Source organism: Panthera onca, chromosome B1, assembly GCF_046562875.1.
Source record: "Panthera onca isolate mPanOnc1 chromosome B1, mPanOnc1 haplotype 2, whole genome shotgun sequence".
NCBI lineage: Eukaryota > Metazoa > Chordata > Mammalia > Carnivora > Felidae > Panthera > Panthera onca.
In genome coordinates this window covers 154,498,845-154,521,355 of record NC_138342.1, presented here as the reverse complement: position 1 = coordinate 154,521,355, position 22,511 = coordinate 154,498,845, and the positions used below count along the sequence as shown (strand labels likewise).

General features: G+C 44.0%; 1 protein-coding gene across 9 annotated transcripts in view; it reads left to right on the top strand.

Annotated features, from left to right (window-relative positions):
• The window catches only part of HMBOX1 (homeobox containing 1), a 193,626-nt gene extending 171,991 nt beyond the window's left edge, over positions 1-21,635 (top strand). The window contains exons 7-11 of one of the 9 annotated variants that reach the window (XM_078445583.2): positions 2,532-2,614; positions 4,178-4,273; positions 5,427-5,515; positions 5,756-5,827; positions 7,516-21,635. In XM_078445583.2, the coding sequence (XP_078301709.1) occupies positions 2,532-2,614; positions 4,178-4,273; positions 5,427-5,515; positions 5,756-5,827; positions 7,516-7,653 (478 nt within the window). In that variant the 3' untranslated portion in view covers positions 7,654-21,635. Of the gene's footprint in view, positions 1-2,531; positions 2,615-4,177; positions 4,274-5,420; positions 5,516-5,755; positions 5,861-7,515 lie in introns of all 9 variants that reach the window. The other 8 variants (XM_078445582.2, XM_078445581.2, XM_078445589.2 and 5 more) reach the window with 8 other exon arrangements.
• Positions 21,636-22,511: the final 876 nt, after the last annotated feature.

Below are 22,511 nucleotides of genomic sequence, written 5' to 3'. Positions count from 1 at the left end.
AAAAAAGGATTTGAGGGACGCCTGGGTGGCTCAGTTGGTTAATCATCTGACTTCAACTCTGGTCATGATCTCACAGTCTGTGAGTTCGAGCCCTGTGTCGGGTCTGTGCTTACAGTTCAGAGCCTGGAGCCTGCTTCAGATCCTGTGTCTCCCTCTCTCTCTGCCCCTCTCCTGCTCATACTCTGTCTCTCTCTCTCTCAAAAATAAAATAAACATTTTTTAAAAAGGATTTGAGATTATTAAGAAGGTGAAAAAATTATTTTGAAGAGGAGGAGTAGGTAAGTAGAAAGTTGATTGGAGAATTTCAGAATTAAGATGATGGAGGTTGAATTCAGAAGATTGAATCTGGAAGATTGTAATCTTTCTAAAACACAGATCGGAGTATGTCTCTATGTGACTTGGAAACCTGTATTTCAAAGTGATGTCTGTACTACTGACAAGAACAAATAAGGCTCATCACAAGCTGACCCCATCCTACTTTTCCAGGCTAATATCTCCTCATTTCTTCCTGTGAACCCCATAGTCCAACCACTCTGAATTCTCTGTGGTCACAATCCTCAACGCTTTTATCTACCTTTTGCTTGTACACATGCTGTTCCCCTTGCATTAAATACCCTTCCTCCTCTTCTTTGCCTTGCAAACTCCTGCCCATCTTCAAGACCTAACTCAAGACCACACTTCCTCTGCCACATCCTTCTGGGTGCCCGTACACCACACTGGGCACACTTTCATCTGTGCGCCAGGAGTACTCCCTTCAGACAGCCTATGGAATTTGGCCACAAGTATATTGATTTCCATGTCTTCCTCCAGTAGATTGTAAACTCCTTGAAGTCATAAACTATCTAATTCTCTTTACCCACAGTGCAAACATACAGTGTTAGGTACTTAATAACTGCTTTTGTTGTCTTCGTTGAATTTTAAATGAAGAAGCTAATCCAGTGCTTCTCAAACACTAATGTGCATTCGAATCACCTGGAGATCTTGTTAAAATTCAGATTCTGATTCAGTCTGAGGTGGGGTCTGGGATTCTACCTTTCTAACAAGCTCCCAGTTGATGCCGGTGCTGCCGGCTCCTGAAACTAATTCAGAGTGTTTTCGCACAAGTGGAGTAAAGGTAAAGGTCCAGTGAGAGTGTGGGAGTGGGGCAGTTACGGTGACAGTCACTTGGTATGAGCACTAGAAAATCATGTAGGATGAGATGCTTAAATCACAGAATCAAGCAGACCGCTGTGGAAGATGGTTGACAGGACTGGTATGATCTAGTTCTAGGACTTAAACTGTTTTCAAAAAGGAAAGGCTTTCCAGTCCTGGCAGCTGTGTCGGGACCACAGCAAAGGATGCATTCCATGGAGACGGCGGGGATGGGAGGTGGGGTCAGAAGTCGGGTTTGGGGGCTCACAAGAAGGGTCTGCGGCCTCCTGTGTTTATTCCTGGTGAATGGCACATCTACCAGAGGGGGACGGAATGGAAAAGCTGCATTGTAAGAGAAGGGAGGCCCCTGAAGAGAGGGGAGGTTTAGCACCTTGACAAGGGATTATTTCCTGATCATAAGTTGATGGATTCAAAGTATGAAGATCTTCTTTCTTAAAATCATAGATGACAACAGAAGTAGCATTTAGTAAGCATTCTCTTCCCACATAGAGTCTCACAGGTCTGATAATGCTAAAGAGAAGTTCAGTAAACCTAATTTCTTTTAAGTACTATCGTACAGAAGTAATATGTGCTTTTGTAACATATGAAAAAAGACAAAAATATTTAAATCTCCACCACCAGTCCCCTTCCCCCACAATGAAGTAATTGATTTTTACAGCTTGATGTGTACTCTTCTAAGCATTTATCCATGCAAATTTATGTACACGTAGACAGGATTTTTTCAAATTCCATAATAGCATTTTCCATGCATACTATTCTGCAGATTGTTTTTCTCACTTAGGAATGTTGTAAACATCCCTCCAGGTCAGTGGATAGAGCTCTTATTTTTTCCTAGTCATTTTTAAATAGCTGTGTATAAATATAGATGTCCTGTAATTTGTTCTGCACAATTTGGTAATCTAAAATTTTTGCCACTACAACCAATATGACACACACAAAAAGATCCTACTGTTACCAGCACCTCCGTAACACAACTCTATGATTTCAGCCAACTATATGTATACAGGCAACTTTTATATCAAGGACATCTTTCAATGAGGCAAAGCAGTAGCTAGGCCTGCACTAATATAGTAGCCACTAGTCACATTTAGCAATTTAAATTTAAATTTGCTAAAATTAAATCAAATTAAAAATTCTCTTCCTCAGTCACATCAGCCTCCTTTCAGCTGCTCAGCGGCCACATGTGAGTAGTGGCTACCCTATTGGATAGTAAAGAACAGACCATTTCCATCCTCACAGAAAGCTCCATTGGACAGCCTGGACTAGATGCTGTAATGCCACATCATAAAGAAGAACGTGATTTTTCAGTGGGTTAGCATTTTAATGAGAGCACATTTCTTAAAGTACAAACTTTGTGTCTTAATTGGTTGCCCCTGCAGTTACTTCAATGAGAATCAATACCCAGATGAAGCCAAGAGAGAAGAAATTGCAAATGCTTGCAATGCAGTTATACAGAAGCCAGGTAAGGCGGCAGCTGCCACTTAACTCAGCGGTGGAGCTCTCGGCCTCACGTCATCATCTGGGACAAGAATCTTCTTTTACTCATTGCAACTGAGTGCCCTAGGTTCCATTCCCACCACCCTCCTGTGCAGTCACTGCCCTGTCCTGTTTGGGTGGTACTTCTCGGGGATGTAGTTCTGGTGGTCCAGATCAGGTGTTCACATGGAAGGTTGCAAGAGAGTATCCCTGCTTAAGATAGGAGGCCTAGAAATGATAAAGACTAGATAGATGTCTTTAAAAATAGAGCATAACTATATCAATTCCAAAATAATTTTAAAGTTTGGAATATTTAAGCAAGTCTTGTAAATGAAAAGATGTATGTATGTATGTATGTATTTTGCCAGTGTTATATAATTCTGTATTCCTGTTTGAAGAATGAATTCTTATTAAAATTGGCTTGTTAATCTTTCCTGCATTGGGATGAGTTCTGCATCGTTAGGAAAAACTTAGGGTAGTTCCATTCTAAAGTCCTGTTGTTCCCGTGCAAGTCAATGGAGCCACTTAAAGACACAAGACTTTTTTTCCATGTGTTAAAATGTTATTCCACATTTTATGGTTTTTGTTACCAGAAACTGTTCTCAGTTAAGATGATCAATTGATCTTCATTTGGCCAGTTAATTTGAATGGCCTAAAGGCTATAGATACAAAAGTGTCAATATTTTATCATAATTAAACTGTAATTTATTCTCCCTTCCCCGGAAGCCTGACTTCTAGCAATCTAGACCCTACAGACACATCTCCAGTGACACCTATACCCTAACCTCACACCAGCCACAGTCCCACCCCAGAAGCTGTGCAGGAACTCAGAGCCTTCCTGGAAAACACTTCACCCTGTGTCATCAACACCTTAACCTTTTTTCTGGCTTCTCCACCCACTGTGGATTAAAAGCTTAGTAGACAGAAAAGGACAGGGGAGGAGGAAAAGGTACAGGTGGACCCTTGTTTGCAGGCATGGTGTTAATCTGTAAGAATTCACATTTGACAGCAAAGAAGGTAATAAATTTAAAATGCAACCTGAATTGTGCTATGTGTTCTAGTATAGTTATAATAATGGATGGTCAGAGTCAAGAAAACATGGACAATAATTATTCTTCTGTCTTAAGACAGCAGGAAACTAGTTTATATAAGGCTTTAAAGATTTAAGTAAACTTCAACTACCTGGAAACTTGATGAAGAGTAACACACTCATCTACAATGATGCTAATTGAATGAAGCCTCCATGTGCTATCATCTGACCTTTGAACCCTAGAGTTGAATTTGTGGAATTTATTAATTTTGTATTTAGTATTGAAATTTCTTTAGTATTGTGTGGTTTTCTGAAATATTTTGTTATTAGTTGCTATTTCTGTATTTAGTGTTTATTCATTCAGTAATAATTTAAGTGCATACATACTACTAAAAAAAAAATCCCCCTGTATCTGTTGTTCTGGCAATAAATGCAATCAAAAGAACTTTTCAAAAAGTATTATTCCTTAAAACTAGTCTCAGATGCAGACTATCTGAATTTTATTGCATGCATTCACAGGCAAAAAACTGTCAGATCTGGAACGAGTTACCTCCCTGAAAGTATATAATTGGTTTGCTAACAGACGGAAGGAGATCAAGAGGAGAGCCAATATTGGTAATGTATCAGAGAGGCTGCTTTCTTTTTTGAAGCAGTCCTAGACATCAGTTTTTGGTTTTTGGTTTTTGGTTTTTTTTGAAAGTACCTGCAGTTTAGAACTGCAGGTCTTAACAATCCTTACTTTTAAGCCTAACAAGAATTGTCCTTATGTTTTTCTTTGTGTTTTTAAGAATTAGTATTTCTTGCAGTATTTGTATTATACTAATAATGGCATTGTTCTTAATGTTCTAGAATCTAGAATTAGACCTGGCCCCTGACCAATTACTCCTGTGCCTCATAGTAAAGATGCTTGTTAAGGTCTTGAGAGAGTGAGTGAGACCCTGAGCTTCTTTGTTGTTACTGGGCTGTGACTTAGGTATTAAGAAATGTACGATTAATAGAACTGGAATGAAAGAGTCTTAATAGGGAACATAGCAAAACACAGATTTTTTATTTTGTTTGTTTATTTATTTATTTATTTACTTACTTATTTATTTATTTTCAATATATGAAGTTTATTGTCAAATTGGTTTCCATACAACACCCAGTGCTCATCCCAAAAGGTGCCCTCCTCAATACCCATCACCCACCCTCCTCTCCCTCCTACCCCCATCAACCCTCAGCTTGTTCTCAGTTTTTAAGAGTCTCTTATGCTTTGGCTCTCTCCCACTCTAACCTCTTTTTTTTTTTTTTTCCTTCCCCTCCCCCATGGGTTTCTGTTAAGCAAAACACAGATTTTTAAGAAGAACATTTCAGAAACATGAATTAATGAGATTGGGGTGGGGGGTTGGTTTTCAGCTTCTAAAATTGTGTTTCAATTCTAAACTTACTCCCCATCAATACAATTCTCAAACACTTTACAGAACCCCAAGACAGGAGGGCTGTTTAATTAGTTGGTAAGTATTTATGAAGCACGTATGTAACAGTCAACCACTCAGATGTGGCATGTGAGGCAGCAGGGGCTCCAGAACGACCACTGTGTTCCTCTCCTGGCCTGTGTGCAGCTGAATTCTACCTGTCTGCAATTTAAAAGAATCAAAATGTAGAGGAATCTAGGTTCTTGTTTAATTACATTCTGATTTCCTCAGCACAAAGATAAATTCAGTGTTTTGGCTATTACAATAATGTAACAGATAATTTAGGGATCTATTTGCTTTTTTCGAAGAAGCAGCAATCCTGGAGAGTCATGGGATAGATGTACAGAGTCCAGGAGGCCATTCCAACAGTGATGACGTTGACGGAAATGACTACTCAGAGCAGGTGAGCAGCTGAGCAGAGGTTCTTGGTTACAGAGTGGGTGGGATAGTATGACAACTCAATTCTGTGGGTGTGTTTTGTACGGGGTGGGAGAGAGGAGACAATCTAATGTCCCTCCACTCTGCTCATGTGTGTAGTTAGATTTTCATGTAATTTGAAAGGAATGTGGTATAAGATTCAGTTGTCCTGTAAAATTTGTAAGAAACTGTTATTCACCCACATGGATTTATTGTCATACAACAGGATACTTGGCAAGTACGCAATGGGGAGGAGGAGGAGGGAAGAAGTTCAGAGGGAGGCAGAGAAGCAGAGAAGGTAGAAGAAGAGAGGAGGATCTGATCCAAACAAGCAAGTTACACCATCCACCACACACACACTCAATGTTTGAGAATACTAAGGGCTACTGGGTAGCTATACTCCATGCCTAAACCTGTACCAATGCAGCACACAGTGGAAGGTCCCGCCCACCACGGCCCCATTGCAGTGAGAACCCTCATGCCCGGATGAGTGGTTCTTTCAGAGTCTCTGGCACATTGACACACACATCCTCTCATAAATGCATGTCTTCTCACCTCACCCTGACTTAGTTTTCATTGCTTGGGGGAAAAATATATATTTAATTGTAGCCACTGGATGGAATAATTCAGTAACTAAGAATGTGGGAATTTTCCCCCCACATACCTGTTGACAGATTTCATTAAAATTTTCATAGGTTTTAAAATTCGTTTCTGTTTAGAATATGAAAAAAATGTATGATGTCTTCTGGACCACAGCAGGAGAATGTTTGCTGTTTCCTGTAGTATATATATATATATCTCTTCCTCGCCCCTCAGTCAGTTCTGAAATAATAGCCCACTTACGTTCTTCCTTCTGCCATCCATTTTGCAGCCTCTGTTTACCAGCTTGAGCGCAGACACTGCAGGAATGCACGAACTTTACACGAGCCCCTTTTAAACTCTACAGACCACTTTGTGGAAATGAGAATGAAACAGTGAGGCCCATAATTCCCAGGGGTTACCTTTTTTCTTTGTACACTCCCAAATCATAGCTCCACATTTTACTGAAGAAAATATCTGTCTTTCTAATCAGAAACATTCCTGTTATTTTTCAGTCTACTAATGTAGATGGATCACTCCCCGTTTTTTTTTTTCCAGATGCCCTAAGGGCAGCACATCCCATGATTCCCTCCCTCCCCACCCCACCCCCCCCAACCCACCAGGATCTTACCCTTTCCCAAGCTTTTTGATGCGAGAGTTCCCCTGAAGGCATGACAGGTGAGAAACTTATCCCTTATTTGTAACACCATCTTCTGGTGCCTGACAAACATCCTGCGGTGCCAGTTTCCTTCACAGCTTTCACACTGAGTTGTGCACGGAGGGAGAGCTTCCCGCTCCCCCTAAATATGACACCTGCCGCTTCCCTGGTGTCTTCCTGCAGGAGAGCACCACACGTTTTCACCCATAGCCATTGCTGGCAGTTATACTTTTGTCCTGTTGTAATCGAGAGTTTTTTGGGTCTTTTGTTCTTTTGTGAAAATGCATTTTTATCCATAAGATGTTGGTGTCTGTAGTTTAGTCTAGTTTTCTCAGCTCAGTAGAAAGATACCATGAGCTCTGATAAACTGTACGAGTACTAGTCCAGAATTCAATAGCTCACTAGTATGGCCTTCAGTGACTAGTGCTATGTTTGTTGCAAACCTAGAATGATCAGGTTTGATTATCATCACCAGCAATCTTTCTGATAGAAGGAAAAAATTCTCAGCAAGAAAAAAACATTTTGGTGCTTTTTATTTGTTGAATCCTGGAAATGTCAACTGGAAGTCTGGACCTATTTCCATTCAGTGTCTACTTAAATACATTTCACCTCTACTCTGTCACGAGCCCCTCACCCACTGTGTCCTCCCACGAATGTTCTGCCTCCCTTGCCCTCAGCATGCCTTTCTGTGAGTTGGAGAATTTTACCAATCCACTAATAACATTTGTTTCTTATTTCTGCATGTCTAGGATGACAGCACTAGCCATAGTGACCACCAAGACCCCATCTCATTAGCTGTGGAAATGGCAGCAGTCAACCACACTATCTTGGCCTTGGCCCGACAAGGAGCCAACGAAATCAAGACAGAGGCCCTGGATGACGACTGATCAGGGAGGGTTGAACATGAGAAGTTAACTTAGTTTAGACGTAGCACCTTAGCAGACTTTCCTCGGTCCTTAACATGTGTTCTTACAGTATAACTTGCAGTTTCTTGTATGTCAGTTAGCCCTTAGGGTCTTGTTCTGTGAAGATGGCATGGTGCCCTCAGCCTTTGCATATACTCTCTCAGTATTAATTCCCAGTAAATAATAACCAACCAACCAACCAACCAACCAAACTTCCCTCTCCCAGCCCCCGAGGCTAGAAAATCTTGCTGCTCTGTCTTAGCATTCCAAGAAAGTGCTTCCAGGTATTTAGATAGCCCTCAGTTCTCAAATAATAGGCTACGTGTAAAACCTTGGGTACCTTTAGATTCCTGTAACACTAGTCTGTACCCTTTTCCTTCCCCAAGACTGATAGGATGCAAGCTGAGGTAGTGTGGCCCAGGATTGACAGACACCATTTGGGGAGTATCTGCAGAGTAAAAGGAACACTAGAATTCCCACTCAGCGTGGGAATAATTGATTTCCAGCTGCAATAAGCCGTGCCTCATAATAGTCACACTGTGGCTAGATTATACTTCTTTGGGTGCTGTGGAAAAATGTGGAATGTCCATGGAAAAACTTGATCTCAGATTTTGGTTGATGTTAACATGCCTGACACAGACATCCTTTCCTCTCACAAGCTGTGTGACTTAGTAGATAAAATACTGCCTTCTGCCTTTGGGACCATGATTCAAACACACAAAAAAACAAAAGTCATTTAAAAAAACAAAACAAAACAAAATAAACCCAGCTTGAGAGCATTGGAAACAAAACAAAACAAAACAAAACAAAAAACATGAGCTGAATGTCTAATGGATGTTAAGTCCAGTTCTCAGAACCACTGTACGTTACGCGGCACAGGTATGTGCCTGCCTGCAAAAGTGCTGGAGGTCATCATGGACGCTGCTTTGCCTCCTGTTTGTGTCCCCTTTCCCTGCTACCAAAAAAAAGTCTTTCAAGGATGGAGCTAAGGTCACAAATGAGTGAATGAACTTCCAGTCTTTGTATCCATTAACTGAAGCCCCCTCAATATGAGAGGTTGATAGAGGACTTTATGGTGGGATTATGCTGACTGACTATCACAATTGCAAATACTTTCCTAAAAAGGAGCAGAAAAAAGCAGGGGACAATTGCCACTTGCGTGGTGTGTCTTCAAGATACAACGTGATGTGACTGCTTTGGTGTTCTCTTTACTCTGTCCTTGTAGAGGTGTGAAAAGCTATATTGCTACAGGCAATTTATTTAATAATTGGAAGCCATATTGATAATGGATGTGGTAATATTTGTAAAGTTTAATCTACTTTAAGCGGCAGTAACTAATGGAATTTTTTTCCTTGATCACATATGTAGCACTTTTGTTACTTTTTAAAGATATTTATATTTGATAAATCTTTTTTTCATTTTGAGAACTCAAAATACCAAACAGTGAACTTGCGTTATAAAGTCACCCTGTGATCACCTTGTCATCTAGTAGCAAAATGATGAACTATTCATGCATCAAAGAAAATTACATCTGCTGGCCTTGTATGAAAATGATCTCTTGGCATCCCGATTAAATGACACACTGTCACTGTGGGGAAGAGGAAACAGCCTTCAATGTAGCGGCGTAGGGTGCGTCTGAGGGAGGCATGACTGCTGTGTATTTTCTGCCTCGTTCCATCTCCTTTCTGCGCACAGTGGAGCCTTGTTTAAAGGGGGATTTGGGGCTGGCTGTTAACTGTCTTTTCGTCCATTATCTAAGAACAATTTCTAAGATGGAAGGAAGGCGCCATTTCCTTACCTCTTCACCTCCATGCCCCCACCAGATGTATTCAACCTAAAACCATTGAGAAGAGAGTGAGACTGACCTTCTTTGTTTTTCCCTTTCTCATTAGTAGATATTAAATACCCACCAGTTTTTAGCTGGTCTGACTCCATTTAAGGCGTATGCTGACAAGGTCTTCTCCCTGTCTGTTCATCCTGCCTACGCCAGTGTGCGGAAGCCTTTAGAGGGCATGAAAATGCCACCTTATATGGGTCTGTGACTTTAAAGAGCTAAGGGCAGGGACTGGGCCTGCTCTTGTCTGTGGATTTCAGGCAGAAAATGTATATACTTCTTCCAGCTTCCAAGAATTGGAGTAAAATGGGGTAGTCTTTTCTGTTTTACTGTATTACTTGAACCAACAGATTCAAGAGTAGCATTTGTTATTCTCAGGAATGATCCCCCTGCTCATTTTCTTTCTTGGTGTGTTTGAGTTTTTATTTCAATTAGGAGATTATGTTATCTTTCTTTCCTTTTATATTACTTAGAAAAAAAAATGTAATGTATTGTATCTTCCCATTCCGGTGAAATTTTGTCTGCTTATTCTCAGTTGAATCAGAAAGAAAAGAGAGGAAAATATACTGTCTGACAAGCCACATCCATGATTTATTGTAAGGAGATTATTATAATTGATAGCTTCTTTATGATGGGATTGCTAGTATCATTTGTTCTTGCTGGTCTTTTTAAAGAAACAGACTCAAACTGTTAAGACAGCTGCAGTTTCTAAAGAAATACAGTGATTGCCAGAGAAGAGCTAAAAGGTTTCATTGTTTTAAGGCCTTAAGGAAGGAGAAAAGCTTCAGAGAAAAAAGGGGAGTCAGTATCCATGAAAGCAGTAGCAGGCCCTATCTGGCAACCTGGAAAAAGTAAGAGCACATGTCTACCAATGCAGGATAGCCTCATACTGGGTTCAGGAAGAAGGAATCTTTCATCCAGAATTCTTCTTTTAATTGAAGAAGACTGCTGGCCTGCTCTTAAGACCCGCTGCCTTACATATAACTTTTGCTTTTTCACCGAGAGCAAAAATACAGTTCTTTGGGGCCTAGATTTAAATCTGCCATTGTTTTTTTGTTTTTGTTTTTGTTTTGTTTTTGTCCCTGGGTTCAATTCTGCTGTCTTGTCCAGTCTACCTTAGTTCTCATAATGGCACACAGAGTTGTCACTGTCTTAATTTGTAGTATCTTTGGATGGTGAATTTTTTTCTTAAAAAACCCTAAATTCCTGTCTTACTGAAGGGAAAAGAGCCAGACTCAAAAAAAAAAAAGAAAAAGAAAAAGAAAAAAAAATCCCATTATGTACTTTTGGGTTGATCTACCCCTCTTTTCTTACTCCATCCTGTACATCCCTCAGGCCCCAGAGGACTGTTTCAGGACTGCTCTTCCCTAGTGAAGAAGACTAAATAAAAGGGTGGGGTGGAAACCTTGTCAGCAGTTCTTATAGGAACTTGTCTGTTATTTTTTGAAAGACACTTTCATTGAATTACTATAGTCACATGGGTAAACTTCCTACTCTTCTTACAACACAGCCTTACAAAGGGACCTTTTAAAGATGGACCATCTGAATGAGATTTCTGATTTGCTGTTGATAACCCTAATGTGGGGTGAAGGCCAGGGAGGGCAATACAGTACACTCTTAGCTGAGACCTTCTGGTGTCAGTCAGTACCAAATAGACACTTTGGTTTATTTCAGCAAAGCTTGTAATTGTTGAGTACCCCTTAGGGCATTTCTTCACAGTCTCAGTCCTTTAAGTGGTTGAAAAGTGCGGTTACCTTCCACCTACCTATGAGATCTATACAGTTCCCACACACTGTCTTTGGGTGGGCACCCCCCCCCCCCACATTCTCCTGTTCCTTCCCAGGAAGAAAGTTCCTGGAACAGGAAGACCCCTTTAAGGTACCTTTCACTGTAGCTCAGTAGAGGTGACCACCTGAAAAGATACGGGTGAGGAAGCAGCTGCTCATCAACAGTGAAGTATGCAAATCCAGTACTGTGGTTCCTGGTAGATTTTCGATGGCACGCAGTCCAGTAACCGACAGTACCGCTGTTGGGGCCAGATACCCACATATATTTTTACCTCAAAGGGGACAACTCATGAAGAGCTCGCTCAAACACTCATTTCAGTTCTTTACAAACTTCCCTCCTGGACTCTAGCCATCAAGCACCAAGTGTAAATAGACTTATTTCATCAGGAATCTCCAGTCACATTCTCTCCCTCTGTGAACAGCTCCCCTTCCATTTGCCTCTGGGCTCCAATACTAAGGGCCTCATCTTGAGCAGACATCTTTGCTGGGATTTTTATCTTCCACAGAAGGCAGAGCATGTGGGTGTGGTCCATCTCTTCACACAAACACTCCTTTCTGTCTTGCAGGCCATCTTTGTGACCAGCTACGTATTCCACTGACCAGCTACATTATCTCTGCCCATAACAGTGGAAATAATCCCTTTTTCACACACAGTCCTCCTACCCATCCTAAAAATGTGAACTTCAAGTCCTTACTCTCTTGGTCCTAAGAAGGGTTTGGGTAGAAGCAGTCTTCCCATGTAACTTGTAGCTCTGCCTTTTAAAATTGCTTTTTGTCTTTTTTTGTTCAGAGAACAACCAGAGTATTTTTCCCCAATAAGTCTCAACAGATTCTTAGGCAATAATTTTTCTTGTTATTGATGATCTTGTGCTCAGTAGCACTCTACACTGAATAGTCCTGACCCTTCACGTTGTGCGTTGGTTTTCTGTGTTAATCTCTGTCCGTGATTTAAATCTTAGGTCAGAGTGGTGATAGATTTTGTCATTTTGTTGTTGTGATTATTAGTAATGTTTTACTACTGTATTCACTGGGGCTGCATTGAGACCAGCCAAATCCATTTATAGCTTTACTGAGCCGGTTTTGTTTGTCAAGATTTCCCAAGTGAAAGTTGGGCGCACTGACCAGCTGCTGGCTGACAGCGTCTTTCTGGAGCATAGGGATGGGGTGGGGGATGCACTGGGGAAGGGGTGGGAATTACACATTTAAAACATTCCTTTTTGTGTGCTCTCTAAATAGCAAGGATGTTTACTCAGGATTCGGGTATCAGTTGTCAGCCATGTTGAATTTGGCTAACTGAGCTGCCTGCCCGAAAACCTTCTTCCTGTTTCTTAATTTCCAGACTAATTTACATTACTTCAGTAATACCTAAGATTTCCAGTTTGAAGGTATTGTACCATAATGAGAACACAAGGTTTTCCCAGGGAGGCAACTATGAATGGCCACGTTATCTTGTAAGGATTTCCCTAGTGGTAGCGTATTGTCACAGTAGAGGCCCTTTCTTTTTCAGTACCGCGCTCTCCTTCATCACATGCTCTTCTCTTCAAAAGATGACTATCACCTAAGAGGAAAGCTTTCTTTACCCCTCTAAGGAGAACTACCATACTGAGATGGTGGGAAAGACTTTTTCAATACATCGACCCCACAAGTTCCTTTTCCAGTCACAAAAACTCCTCTTATAAACAGGTTATGTTCTGAAAGGCTGTTCTTCAGTCTCTTTACTTACAAGCTAAAAGTGATAAGCGACTGCTTTTGTCATCTTAAAGGACCAACGGTTGACTCACTTATCTCTGAAGTGCAACTCTGTTCCTATCTATGGACATTCGAAAGCTGGAAGTCTTGGTGGAGATGAAAAGTAGCAGCAAAGAGAAAGCTAACGATGTGAGAAATCCAGTTTCCTATAACATTAGTTTTCTTTAGTAATTAAAAGGGGAGTACGTAGGGTGGAGAAGGGAGGGGAAATCTGCTTGCACCAAAAGATCTTGCACCCCGTGCTTATCGTCACCCAGGGACCTTGAGGGTGTAGTAGATGCTGTGGGTAACCATTGTGCAGAACCCTGGACTTCTGTTTTATCACGCTTCATAGGATGCTTGGGGCCAAGCATTGCGCAGAACTAAATCTAACTGATTCAAGTCAAGTCTAACTTCTGGCCGTCAGCCACCCATGTTTCACGCCCGTTATCTTGTTAGCCCGTGCAGCGCCCTGACAGCAAACAGGGATGCATCTGCAGGAGGCTCTGCCTTTCAGTCCTGACACCTTTTTTGCTTGACAAGTTTGGGAATTGATTTGCCCATCTGGATAGCATGACCGTGCCTTCCATGGGTGTCTGAGCCCCAAAGTGCAGTGGTGTGGGGGCAGCTGTCGAGTGTGCCCTGTCACTATGACTGCCACACGCTGACCTGAGCAGGGCGTGTGTGCCTGGCTCAGACATCTTGGGATGCCGCTCCCTTAACTCCATTTTCATTTTCTCTTTTAATAAAAGTGGCTCTATACAGCCATAATTAACTCTCAAATTCACATTGGTGTGCTGTGATCAAATGAAGGTTTGCCTGAATCCTTTCAAATTGTAACCATGGTAATTGAGGGGGGTGGCACAGAATGAATATATAAAAATATAACGACAATTGTTCTGAATGACTGAGTGTCCTCCTGACATGTAATTAGCTGTTTTAGCAAGATGTAGATTGGCATGGTCATAATTAAAAGGATTTCTGTCCTTTATGCAATTGGAAATGGCAGATCTCCCATTCCCTGTTCCCTTTTAGCACTGATGCTCCCAAGAACATTTGGAACAGCAGCTCAGTAAACTAAAATAATGACATGGTGTTCGTGTCCTCTCCCTTTAGTGAAAGAGAAGGATTTGGAGTTATTTCAACTTCAGAATGGAAGCCTTCGCTGTTGCTCCCCACTTGACTTCTATATTATTTGAAACCTCTGTCTCACATCGAGTTTTGACTAGCTCCACCTTTGGCAGAAACTTTAGTCAGAACCCCAAACTGAGTCAGTCCCTGACAAGCCCTTCATGACTGCCCCACTTGCTGGCCAGCTAAGCACATCATGTGGCCTCACTTGAGGACATTTACTGTCTAACAAGCTTCCTGGGATTTTGATTTTCTCCTTGGTTACTTGATATTTCCATTGTCACCATTAGAAAGTATCAAATGGGAATGTACACGTGAGTTAAATAGCGTTTTCCTCACTGAATCATAGGATCTTTGACAGACATGATACAAACAGATGTAAACACATGAGCTTTTAACAACTATGTGGCATAAATGGAGTCCTGATACTTACAGTGTCCTGTAGTTAATGTATATGCATGAGTGTCACCCAGATTTCCCCACATTGCTCTTACAGGGCAAAACCAGGTTCCTTATGTCAGCAGCCTTTTGTTATCCTAGTTTTCCCCATTGCTCTGCTGAGTCAGTGGGATTGTCTCCCCAGCCCACCCAGGTGCATGTTTTCTCTCCCTTTCACTTTGCTTGCTTTCTCTTCATCACTTTGTCCCCCTGAGCATCGTGTGGCCTTGACACCTTACACCGCCTGCCCAGGATGTCTGCTGTTCTCCCGCCGAGGCCTCCCACTGGAAGGGAGCTGCTGTGTCGCCAGCTAGCTTTTCTCTAGAATATGCTTTGGTTTTTTCCATCACTTGCAGAAGTCTTCATTCAGTTCTATGATCAAGTGAGCCTCTGCACGAATACCAGCACCCAGCATAGTGCCAAGCAGCCTCTCACAAGCTGCTTCGTTTCCGTGGGGCTCCTAGCTGTGCCCGTGAGCCTGGGCCACGAGCGCCTTCTTCCTTCAAGCCTGGACACTCCGGGATTGCTTAGTAACCACTGAGAAAATGCCACTCTTGCTTTTGTTCGTATTTTGCTGCTTACCCTCATACAAACCTTTTCCCCCGTCTCCACATATCAGAAGGGATCCTAACCAAGTGCTAGTTATACTTCATTTTGATGAAAATGCTGAGGCAGGCTGCTTCTCTATAACTGTTCTCTCCCCGTCCACAAACAGAATTTGGGAAAAGGTTCTGCCTTGAGGTCTTTTATTCTTGTTCTCCTCAAAAATACCTCCAAAATGTGTAGTCATTGGGCCAGATCAGGAAAAATGCCATTAAAAGTTCTTACACGGTGCTTCTCTTCCTATAGGATCTAAAAGTGACTTTCAGCCCCACCCCCATGCGCCTACTTTCAAGATACATGTGCTAGTGTGGAGACTTCCCTGTGGGGTCCTATCAGTCTTCTGACAGTTGGAATGATTGTGGATTTATGGCCCCAAAGAGCAGAGTACCCCATCCGTTATTTTCCCAGCTGCTGAAAGATCACCATCTCCATTACAGTTGAGAAGCTGTTTTAAGATTAGAAATTCTGAGAACTCACTGGAGTATGATTCCGATTGCTGAGACAGACATTCAAACAGCCAGCACAACGTTCTGATTATCTGCTTATATTCAAACAAAATAGAATTATCACTGCAGTTAAAACCTAACACAATCTGCTCTTTTAGGGATCAAAGTATTCGATGTGCCGCTTAAGGAATGGTGCTACTAAAAAAGAACTGGAGTTGGCAAGACATTTCCCTCCCCAGTTGTTTCCACGGGCCATTTTGGTGATTCCAAAAACCCTACACCTTATAATGCCATTACCACCAGCAGCCCCCACTAAAAAGAAAAAAGCAAAAAAGAAAGCCAACTCACCCAAATCCCTGAAAGCATGGGTAGTACTTACCCATGAAATAGTATTTTTTTTGGAAGAAAACACCAGAAGTTACTCTTACAAGAGACCAGAGTAAAGAAAGATGTCATTCTAAATCATAATGCAACAAGAGACAAACATTAAGACCTCCTGAGCATTCAGAGCTCATGATCATAGCAGCTGACATTTATTGAGCATGTACTATGCGCCAGGCACTGTGCTGAGTGTTCTTACTGTCTTGTTTATTCTTGAAGATTCGCAGACCCTACACTGAGCAGCATCACCTTAATGGAGTCGAGGAAAATCTCCAGTTGCTTCTTTCACGTTAGTAGATGTTATTTGGAGAACAGGTTGCAGGGTCTGCCTGGCATTGCTCTGAGTGAAATCAATGCACTTAACCTATTTTGTTCTCTCACAAGACAATGCTGGATAATCCCCACTAGCACACTGTCACATCGCTATCCTCTGTCTGTGCACTTCATTCCCCCTGACACTGAACTAGTGTTACTTTGATGATCTAGACATTAGAGCATCCCTTCCCCTTGGCCTTTCTCCGTGGTTAGTGATAGTGACAGAAACGCAGTGAACTCAGTGAGGCTCAGCAACAGTGATGTGAAACCTGTTTCAAACATCCTGTCTCTAGAAGGCAAATGTGAGGTCCTGCCTTTTGCGGGCAGGAGGAGAAACAGAATGGCTGTCTCATCATCTGCGTTTTGAGGAGAAGTAGAATTTACTAGCACTCCTTGGGTGTAGTTGCAGTTAGTTGAGGCAGAGAGTGCACTTCCTGTTTTCCCTCTGTTTAGCTCTTCAAGCATTTTCTTAGTGCCTGTTACTGTTAGGCATCCTGCTTCTGCACAGAAGTGTTTAGCTAAGCCGTTCCAGCTCGTTCTGCTGTCCCATCATAGACACGAGAGACAGTGGGGCTGAGCCATTACTTTTGGAGATTCGGGGATTCTGGTATTAGTGTCTGCCCCACATGGAGACAGGTCCAGATTTGGGATCGGCATAGAACTGTCTAATGAACCACAGTCCAGCAAAGGGGCCAGCTGCCTAGGGATTCAGGTGGCAGCTCAGTGACCATTGTCAGGGGCCCGGGCTCCAAGCTGACCGGAGGACTGAACTAAAATTCCATGTTTCTCTCCCCCTCGCTTCTCCAGCTCTTTTCCTCTTGAAAGTAAGTTCCCAGGGGTTGTCACTCTCTTCTCATCCACTCCATCACATCCTAGGCATCCTTGGAGCCCAAGAGAGTGGAAACCACCCCAGGAGGAAGGCCCCAGTTGGAGTGGCCCTGTGAGCAGATCTATCAGGTTGACTATTTGAGTTTGGTGGCTCTGTAATAGGTACCTTGTTTCATTCGCTGGCTAATGGGATTTTTGATTATCTCCCCCACCCCACACCAAAAAAAAAACCCAGCCTAATGTGAAGGGAACAAGGTATGTGTGCCTTCTGTTTAGCTGTTGGTCCAGATTTGGCATCTCTGGTGGCAGTTGGGTGCCACTGAAATTTTGGAATGGAGACATTAACTCCATGCTTGGAAAGAGCACGTGACTCTTACCAACCAGTATGGGTGGCAGAGATGAGTCACAAGATTTGTGTTGCCTTTATAACTTTTCCAGCTTCCCATCACTTCCAGGTCAAGTTGAAGTCTCCGTCTTGTTTTCTGGCTTCCTTTAAGCCCAGAAACCGCTCCCCTTTTGTTGCTTTACTGGAACTAAGAGCCCAGCGTAAACTTATGAGGGTCATTTTTCCACTTCATCATTCACTGAAGCTATTAAACTGGAAACAAAACGACATTAGTGCTATATTAATGTAAACAGCAGCCACTCTAGTGATATTACATTGAACTCTTTTGTTTTTATGCCAGATTCATGGGCGGGGGCAGGCAGCGCATACATTAGTAGAGTGGATTGAACAGAGGTGAGGGCTCAGCTGTGGGCTCCTTTCAAGAGCATTATTGTTAGTGATTTGCCTTGAAAACCACATTTCAATATGTTAAAGTCAGTGAGCCCCTTAATCCTGCATCTCTGAAAATGGGCACCACAAAACCAAAGTTCTTTGGGGGCAGGGGGAGTTCTCCCTTCAAGCGTCGGCATCTCTGGCAAGGCTTTTCTTCGTTGCTCACGGTTTCGCCGGAACACTTCTCTCGAAAGGGCCTCTTCTAGCAGTTTTTCTCACACGGGAAATAGCAAGCAAGCCTGTGCAGTCCTGTAGCCGTGAGTCTGGAGCAGACCGTCTACACACCCACTCTGCCCCGATCCGTTTGCTCTGGTCTGCAGAAACAGGGAAGAGCAGAGCTGCTGCTGGGCCCAGCCCCGGTGTTTCCATCTTCACCCAGGCTGCAAGGTGGGACATTGCCCCTGCCAGATGAGACCAAGAACATCATAGTTGCCTCCCATGGAAGAGCCCACAGCCTTCTCTGATTCCCCATGGGCTCCCCTCCCTCCCTTCCACGGCCATAGTCACCAGTAGGTATGCAGTACCTTCCAAGGATACATTTCTAGTTCTGTTTTTTAAGTGCCTAAGCAAGTTACAGACCTCTGGAACCTGCCGGAGAGTCGGCCTGTGCCCTGCCCCCTCCTCTTCCCCTCCCTACACTTAGCCCTCAGGGGCGGGTGCAGATAGCTGCCCCTCTGCAGGGCCCCCAGCATTCTGCTGGCGGAACTACAAGGGCAAGTTCGTGGGCAGGGCGGCATTGGCACTGGCCCGTCAGGCTGGCTCCGTCACTCTGTCCTGCGCTGCTTTTTAAGGGTGTCTCTGTCAATGGGGTTACGGTCTTGGTTCGTAGAGAATGTTAAGGAGCCTGCTTAGCAAAATCTACAGCTGTCGAGTGGGGAGATCGGGGAGAGCAAGACCGCCTCAGCGCAGAATTCGGTCTGTCTTTGTCCGCAGCTGGAAAGTGCATCCAGACCCAAGAGGGCAAAGAGTCAGATAATCATGGTTTAAAACACAATGATTCATTTGCCATCATTAATCACTGGAACCCTGGCTGCCTCTTCTTGTCCTCTCCCTAGATTTGAGGGATCAGGGTGTCTGCTCACAAGGGCTCAGAAAGGCCATCGTCGCTGGGGGTGAAGCAAGATCACAAGTGTGTCTTTGAAAATGAGTGTGAGATTATCTGTTTGCTTCTTTTTTAAAGTAATTTAAGTCTGACCTAAATTTGGGGCCTTTATTATGTGGTGGGTGTACGACGGATTATTTTGTGACTGCACTCTGTTCACATCACGGCACTAAGCAGCGCTCAGATGATTTGTTGGTGCATTAGAACGTTTTGCAAAACGGACAAATCCATACCAGGCACTTTATTTTCATTAATAATCCAGCGTTTTTGTTCAGACAATGTCATAACCCAAATGGTGGGCATTCACATTTAACAGGTATGGGCAAATTTGCCAGAGGAATTCTTTGGATTGGGAGAGAGAAGGGAGGCAGGTTGATGAAAGTGGTCAGACGGGAGAATCTTGAATCCGTGGTGGAAATGGAAGGGAGGCTTCTCTGGAGCGCGTCACCCCAACCCGGATCCGGGCAGTGCGCTGTTGCTCTGTTCTCCAGTTGCTCGTGTTTACGGGTTCTATGAGTGCTTGTCCGTTGTCCCAGTGAGCGTGCGCGGGAGCACTGCAGAGCAGGGGACAGCAGTGCAGCAAGCGGCACCACAGCCCCCCTTTCTTCTCAGTTACCTGGACCCGAACACCCCGGCGCACAGAGTGCGGGGGACTGTTTTCTGTTGCGGAACCGTGTGCAGCTGTGTCTCCCTGTTCGCTGCGGGGGTGGGAACTAGCTGGCGCAGGTTGGAAAGTGGAAAGTGAGGTTGACAGTCGTAATCCGATCAGATACCATGGACCAGATGCCTTGGGACTGCCTGAAAGTCTTTAGCGTCCACCAAATACTCGAGTATCTGCGACGGGCTGTGTGGGGTCCCTGCCAGATGGCTTTGGGGCAGAGTGCCCTTCCCTGCCTTGGCCGTCGTGTGTCTTAGTCTTTGTGTTTCCCTCTGGCGTCTCCTGGTCTCTGTCCCCCATCCTGTACACCATGTGTCCCTGAGGGGAGTCGCACCTGTGTCTGAGTCTGCTGTAAGGTGTTCAGTCTACCTCAAGGGGTCATCATGGTCAACTCTGTCCCATAGCAATCCTTCTGACATCGCCACACACACTGGAATGTATATCTGCCCCTGGCCCTGGCCCTGCCTTCCCTGTCAGTAACCTCCTGACCCCATCTTTCCTATAATCACCACAAACTCCTAGTGCAAATTGGATGCTGCTTTAAATGTGAAAACAATTGTTCAAAAGCTATAAAACCTGAATGAAAGCTAAAGCTGAATTTATAAGCCTTGTTGCATATGAGCCAAAAGTGCAAAAAGCTCTATATAATGAACTAACCTGCCACTCGTATAAATATAAATATATATAAATATATTAAAATCAGACTGTTCTACAAAATTGTGTATTTGTATTTTTGTGTACGTACAATTTTCTGCTAAGCAGAAGGAGGATGTAGTATAGGATGCTGTGAGAAGAGATTTGGTTTAATCCTATTTCTTTGTTACTTATTTTTGTTAACATCAGATGCCTGTCTTTGTCTTCTCTGTGTATGACACTGTTTGGAAAGCTGCAGTATCTCTCTTCCTTAGGTCCAGAGTCCGTTAGAGAATGAAATCTGGGGTTTAGAGAGTTGTCCAGGTCACCAAACACGGACAAGCAGAGACACAGCTTGGCCGTCTACTGCCCAGGAGCTGTTCGTGGTTCTGAGGCAGCAGCGAGGCAGGGCACAGCCTCTGGGAAGCAGAATCCCACTTCTAGAAGGCAAGTTCCAAAACACAAGATTGTAACAGGTCTCTCTCAACAGAAGACTCTCCACCGGGTCCATCAGTAGGGGATGCAGGGCCTCTCTGAATGGAGGAACGGGACCTCTTATTTCTGGGCCAGAAGTTTGCCCAGAAGGTAGCAGGGGGCTCTGCCTGGCCGTAGTGCCCAGCTCACTAGCCGTCCCTGGGCTCTGTGTCCCTCTTCTGAGTAGTCGCTGCCTTTTCTCAGATCAGGTTACCAAAATGCCTCCCCTCTGCTGAGCTGCTGGCGCTTCATCACCCAGACCTCCAGCCCCAGTTCCCTGGAGCATCTCAGAACCCACTTTCCCGGTGCTAACACACAAGAGGGGGGTAAAGTGGCTGCCAGTAATGGCCAGAAACCAACTATCTGGGAGGCCAGGCTGGAAGACAAGCTCTGCGCACCCAGGGCAGTCGGCCCATCCGCTGGGAAGGCACCCGGCAGCCCTGGGCCCGGGCCCCGCCCCCCACCCACCTCTCAGCCCCACACAGTCCCTCGTGGCCTGAACCTTCTCTAGGGAGAGCGATACTGCACCTTCACCTGTGGGACTCATATTTATAACAATGTGTAATGACTGTAGCAAAAAGCCCTTGTTTCTAGATGTAAATGGTCAAAGAAACAAGTGCTCTATTGTATTGATTAAAATAGTTCAAATGAGTCCTGTATCATTGTATCTCCTATTCTGGATTAGTGCCTTTTGGACAGTAGACTGTTCTGTAATTAAAATGTAGTATACTGCTTTTTTGTACAGTTTTGTTTTAATAAAACTTTTTTTTAATTTGTGTTTATTTTAGTATTGTACCTATTAGAGAATAAAATGTATAACTGAACAAAGCCTGGCCGGGATTTCTTTGGGGGGGAATAACGATCGTTTGGGAAGCTCCCCAACACTAACGGGTGGCAGCCTTCCGTTTTGGACATCAGTCCCTTCGTGCTTTAAAAAGCAGTTGGCACGCCCAGAGGCCAAGGACACCTGGAAAGGGTTGAGGTGACAGACACTACGCGGTGGGGCAGGAATGCCTTCTGCTCTGGAAAGCCCCTGAACCTGCCCACCTCCTCCATGGGGCTCTCCTACCCCAGGAGAGGCCGCACCTTCCCCTCGCTCCCTTGCCCTGGCTGGGGGGGGGCACTCTCACATCGACCCCAGCCTCCTCCCTCCCTTCCCTGTCTTCCCACATCTCAGCGCCCCTGGGGTCCTAGCAGCTTGTCCACGCTGACAAGCTCCACACACTTTCCCTCTCGGGCTCCAGGCCACGTCCCAAGCACCTGATTTTCTCAAAGAGCCGTCTTTCCGTTTGCAGTGAAAAATGAAAAGAAACGAAGCTGAAGCTTCATTGTTTTTCTTTAAAGACACCTATGGTTGGGGAAGATTCTTACCCGGGACTCAAGGACAGAGTGCCCAAGCCCCCTTGTCCCCCCACTCATCCCACAGCCTAGGATTGACTTGTTTTACCCCTCCTCAGAGAAAACCTAAGAAATAAATGGTTTCCTCTTAGGAAGGGCTATGCAAAATTTTAAGTTGCCCCAAACCCTAAGTCCCCAGGTGGAGGTGAGCAGGGGATGGGGGAGGGGATGCTGAGGACATTGTCTCCTCACGCTCCTCCTCTGGGCCAAAGCCTGCAAAGGAATACTGCAAACGCACCAGCCTAGAAGGAACGTCCTCAACCCCTAAAATCCTCCAGGGCCCCTCCCGCGAGCACCGTGCGCTCC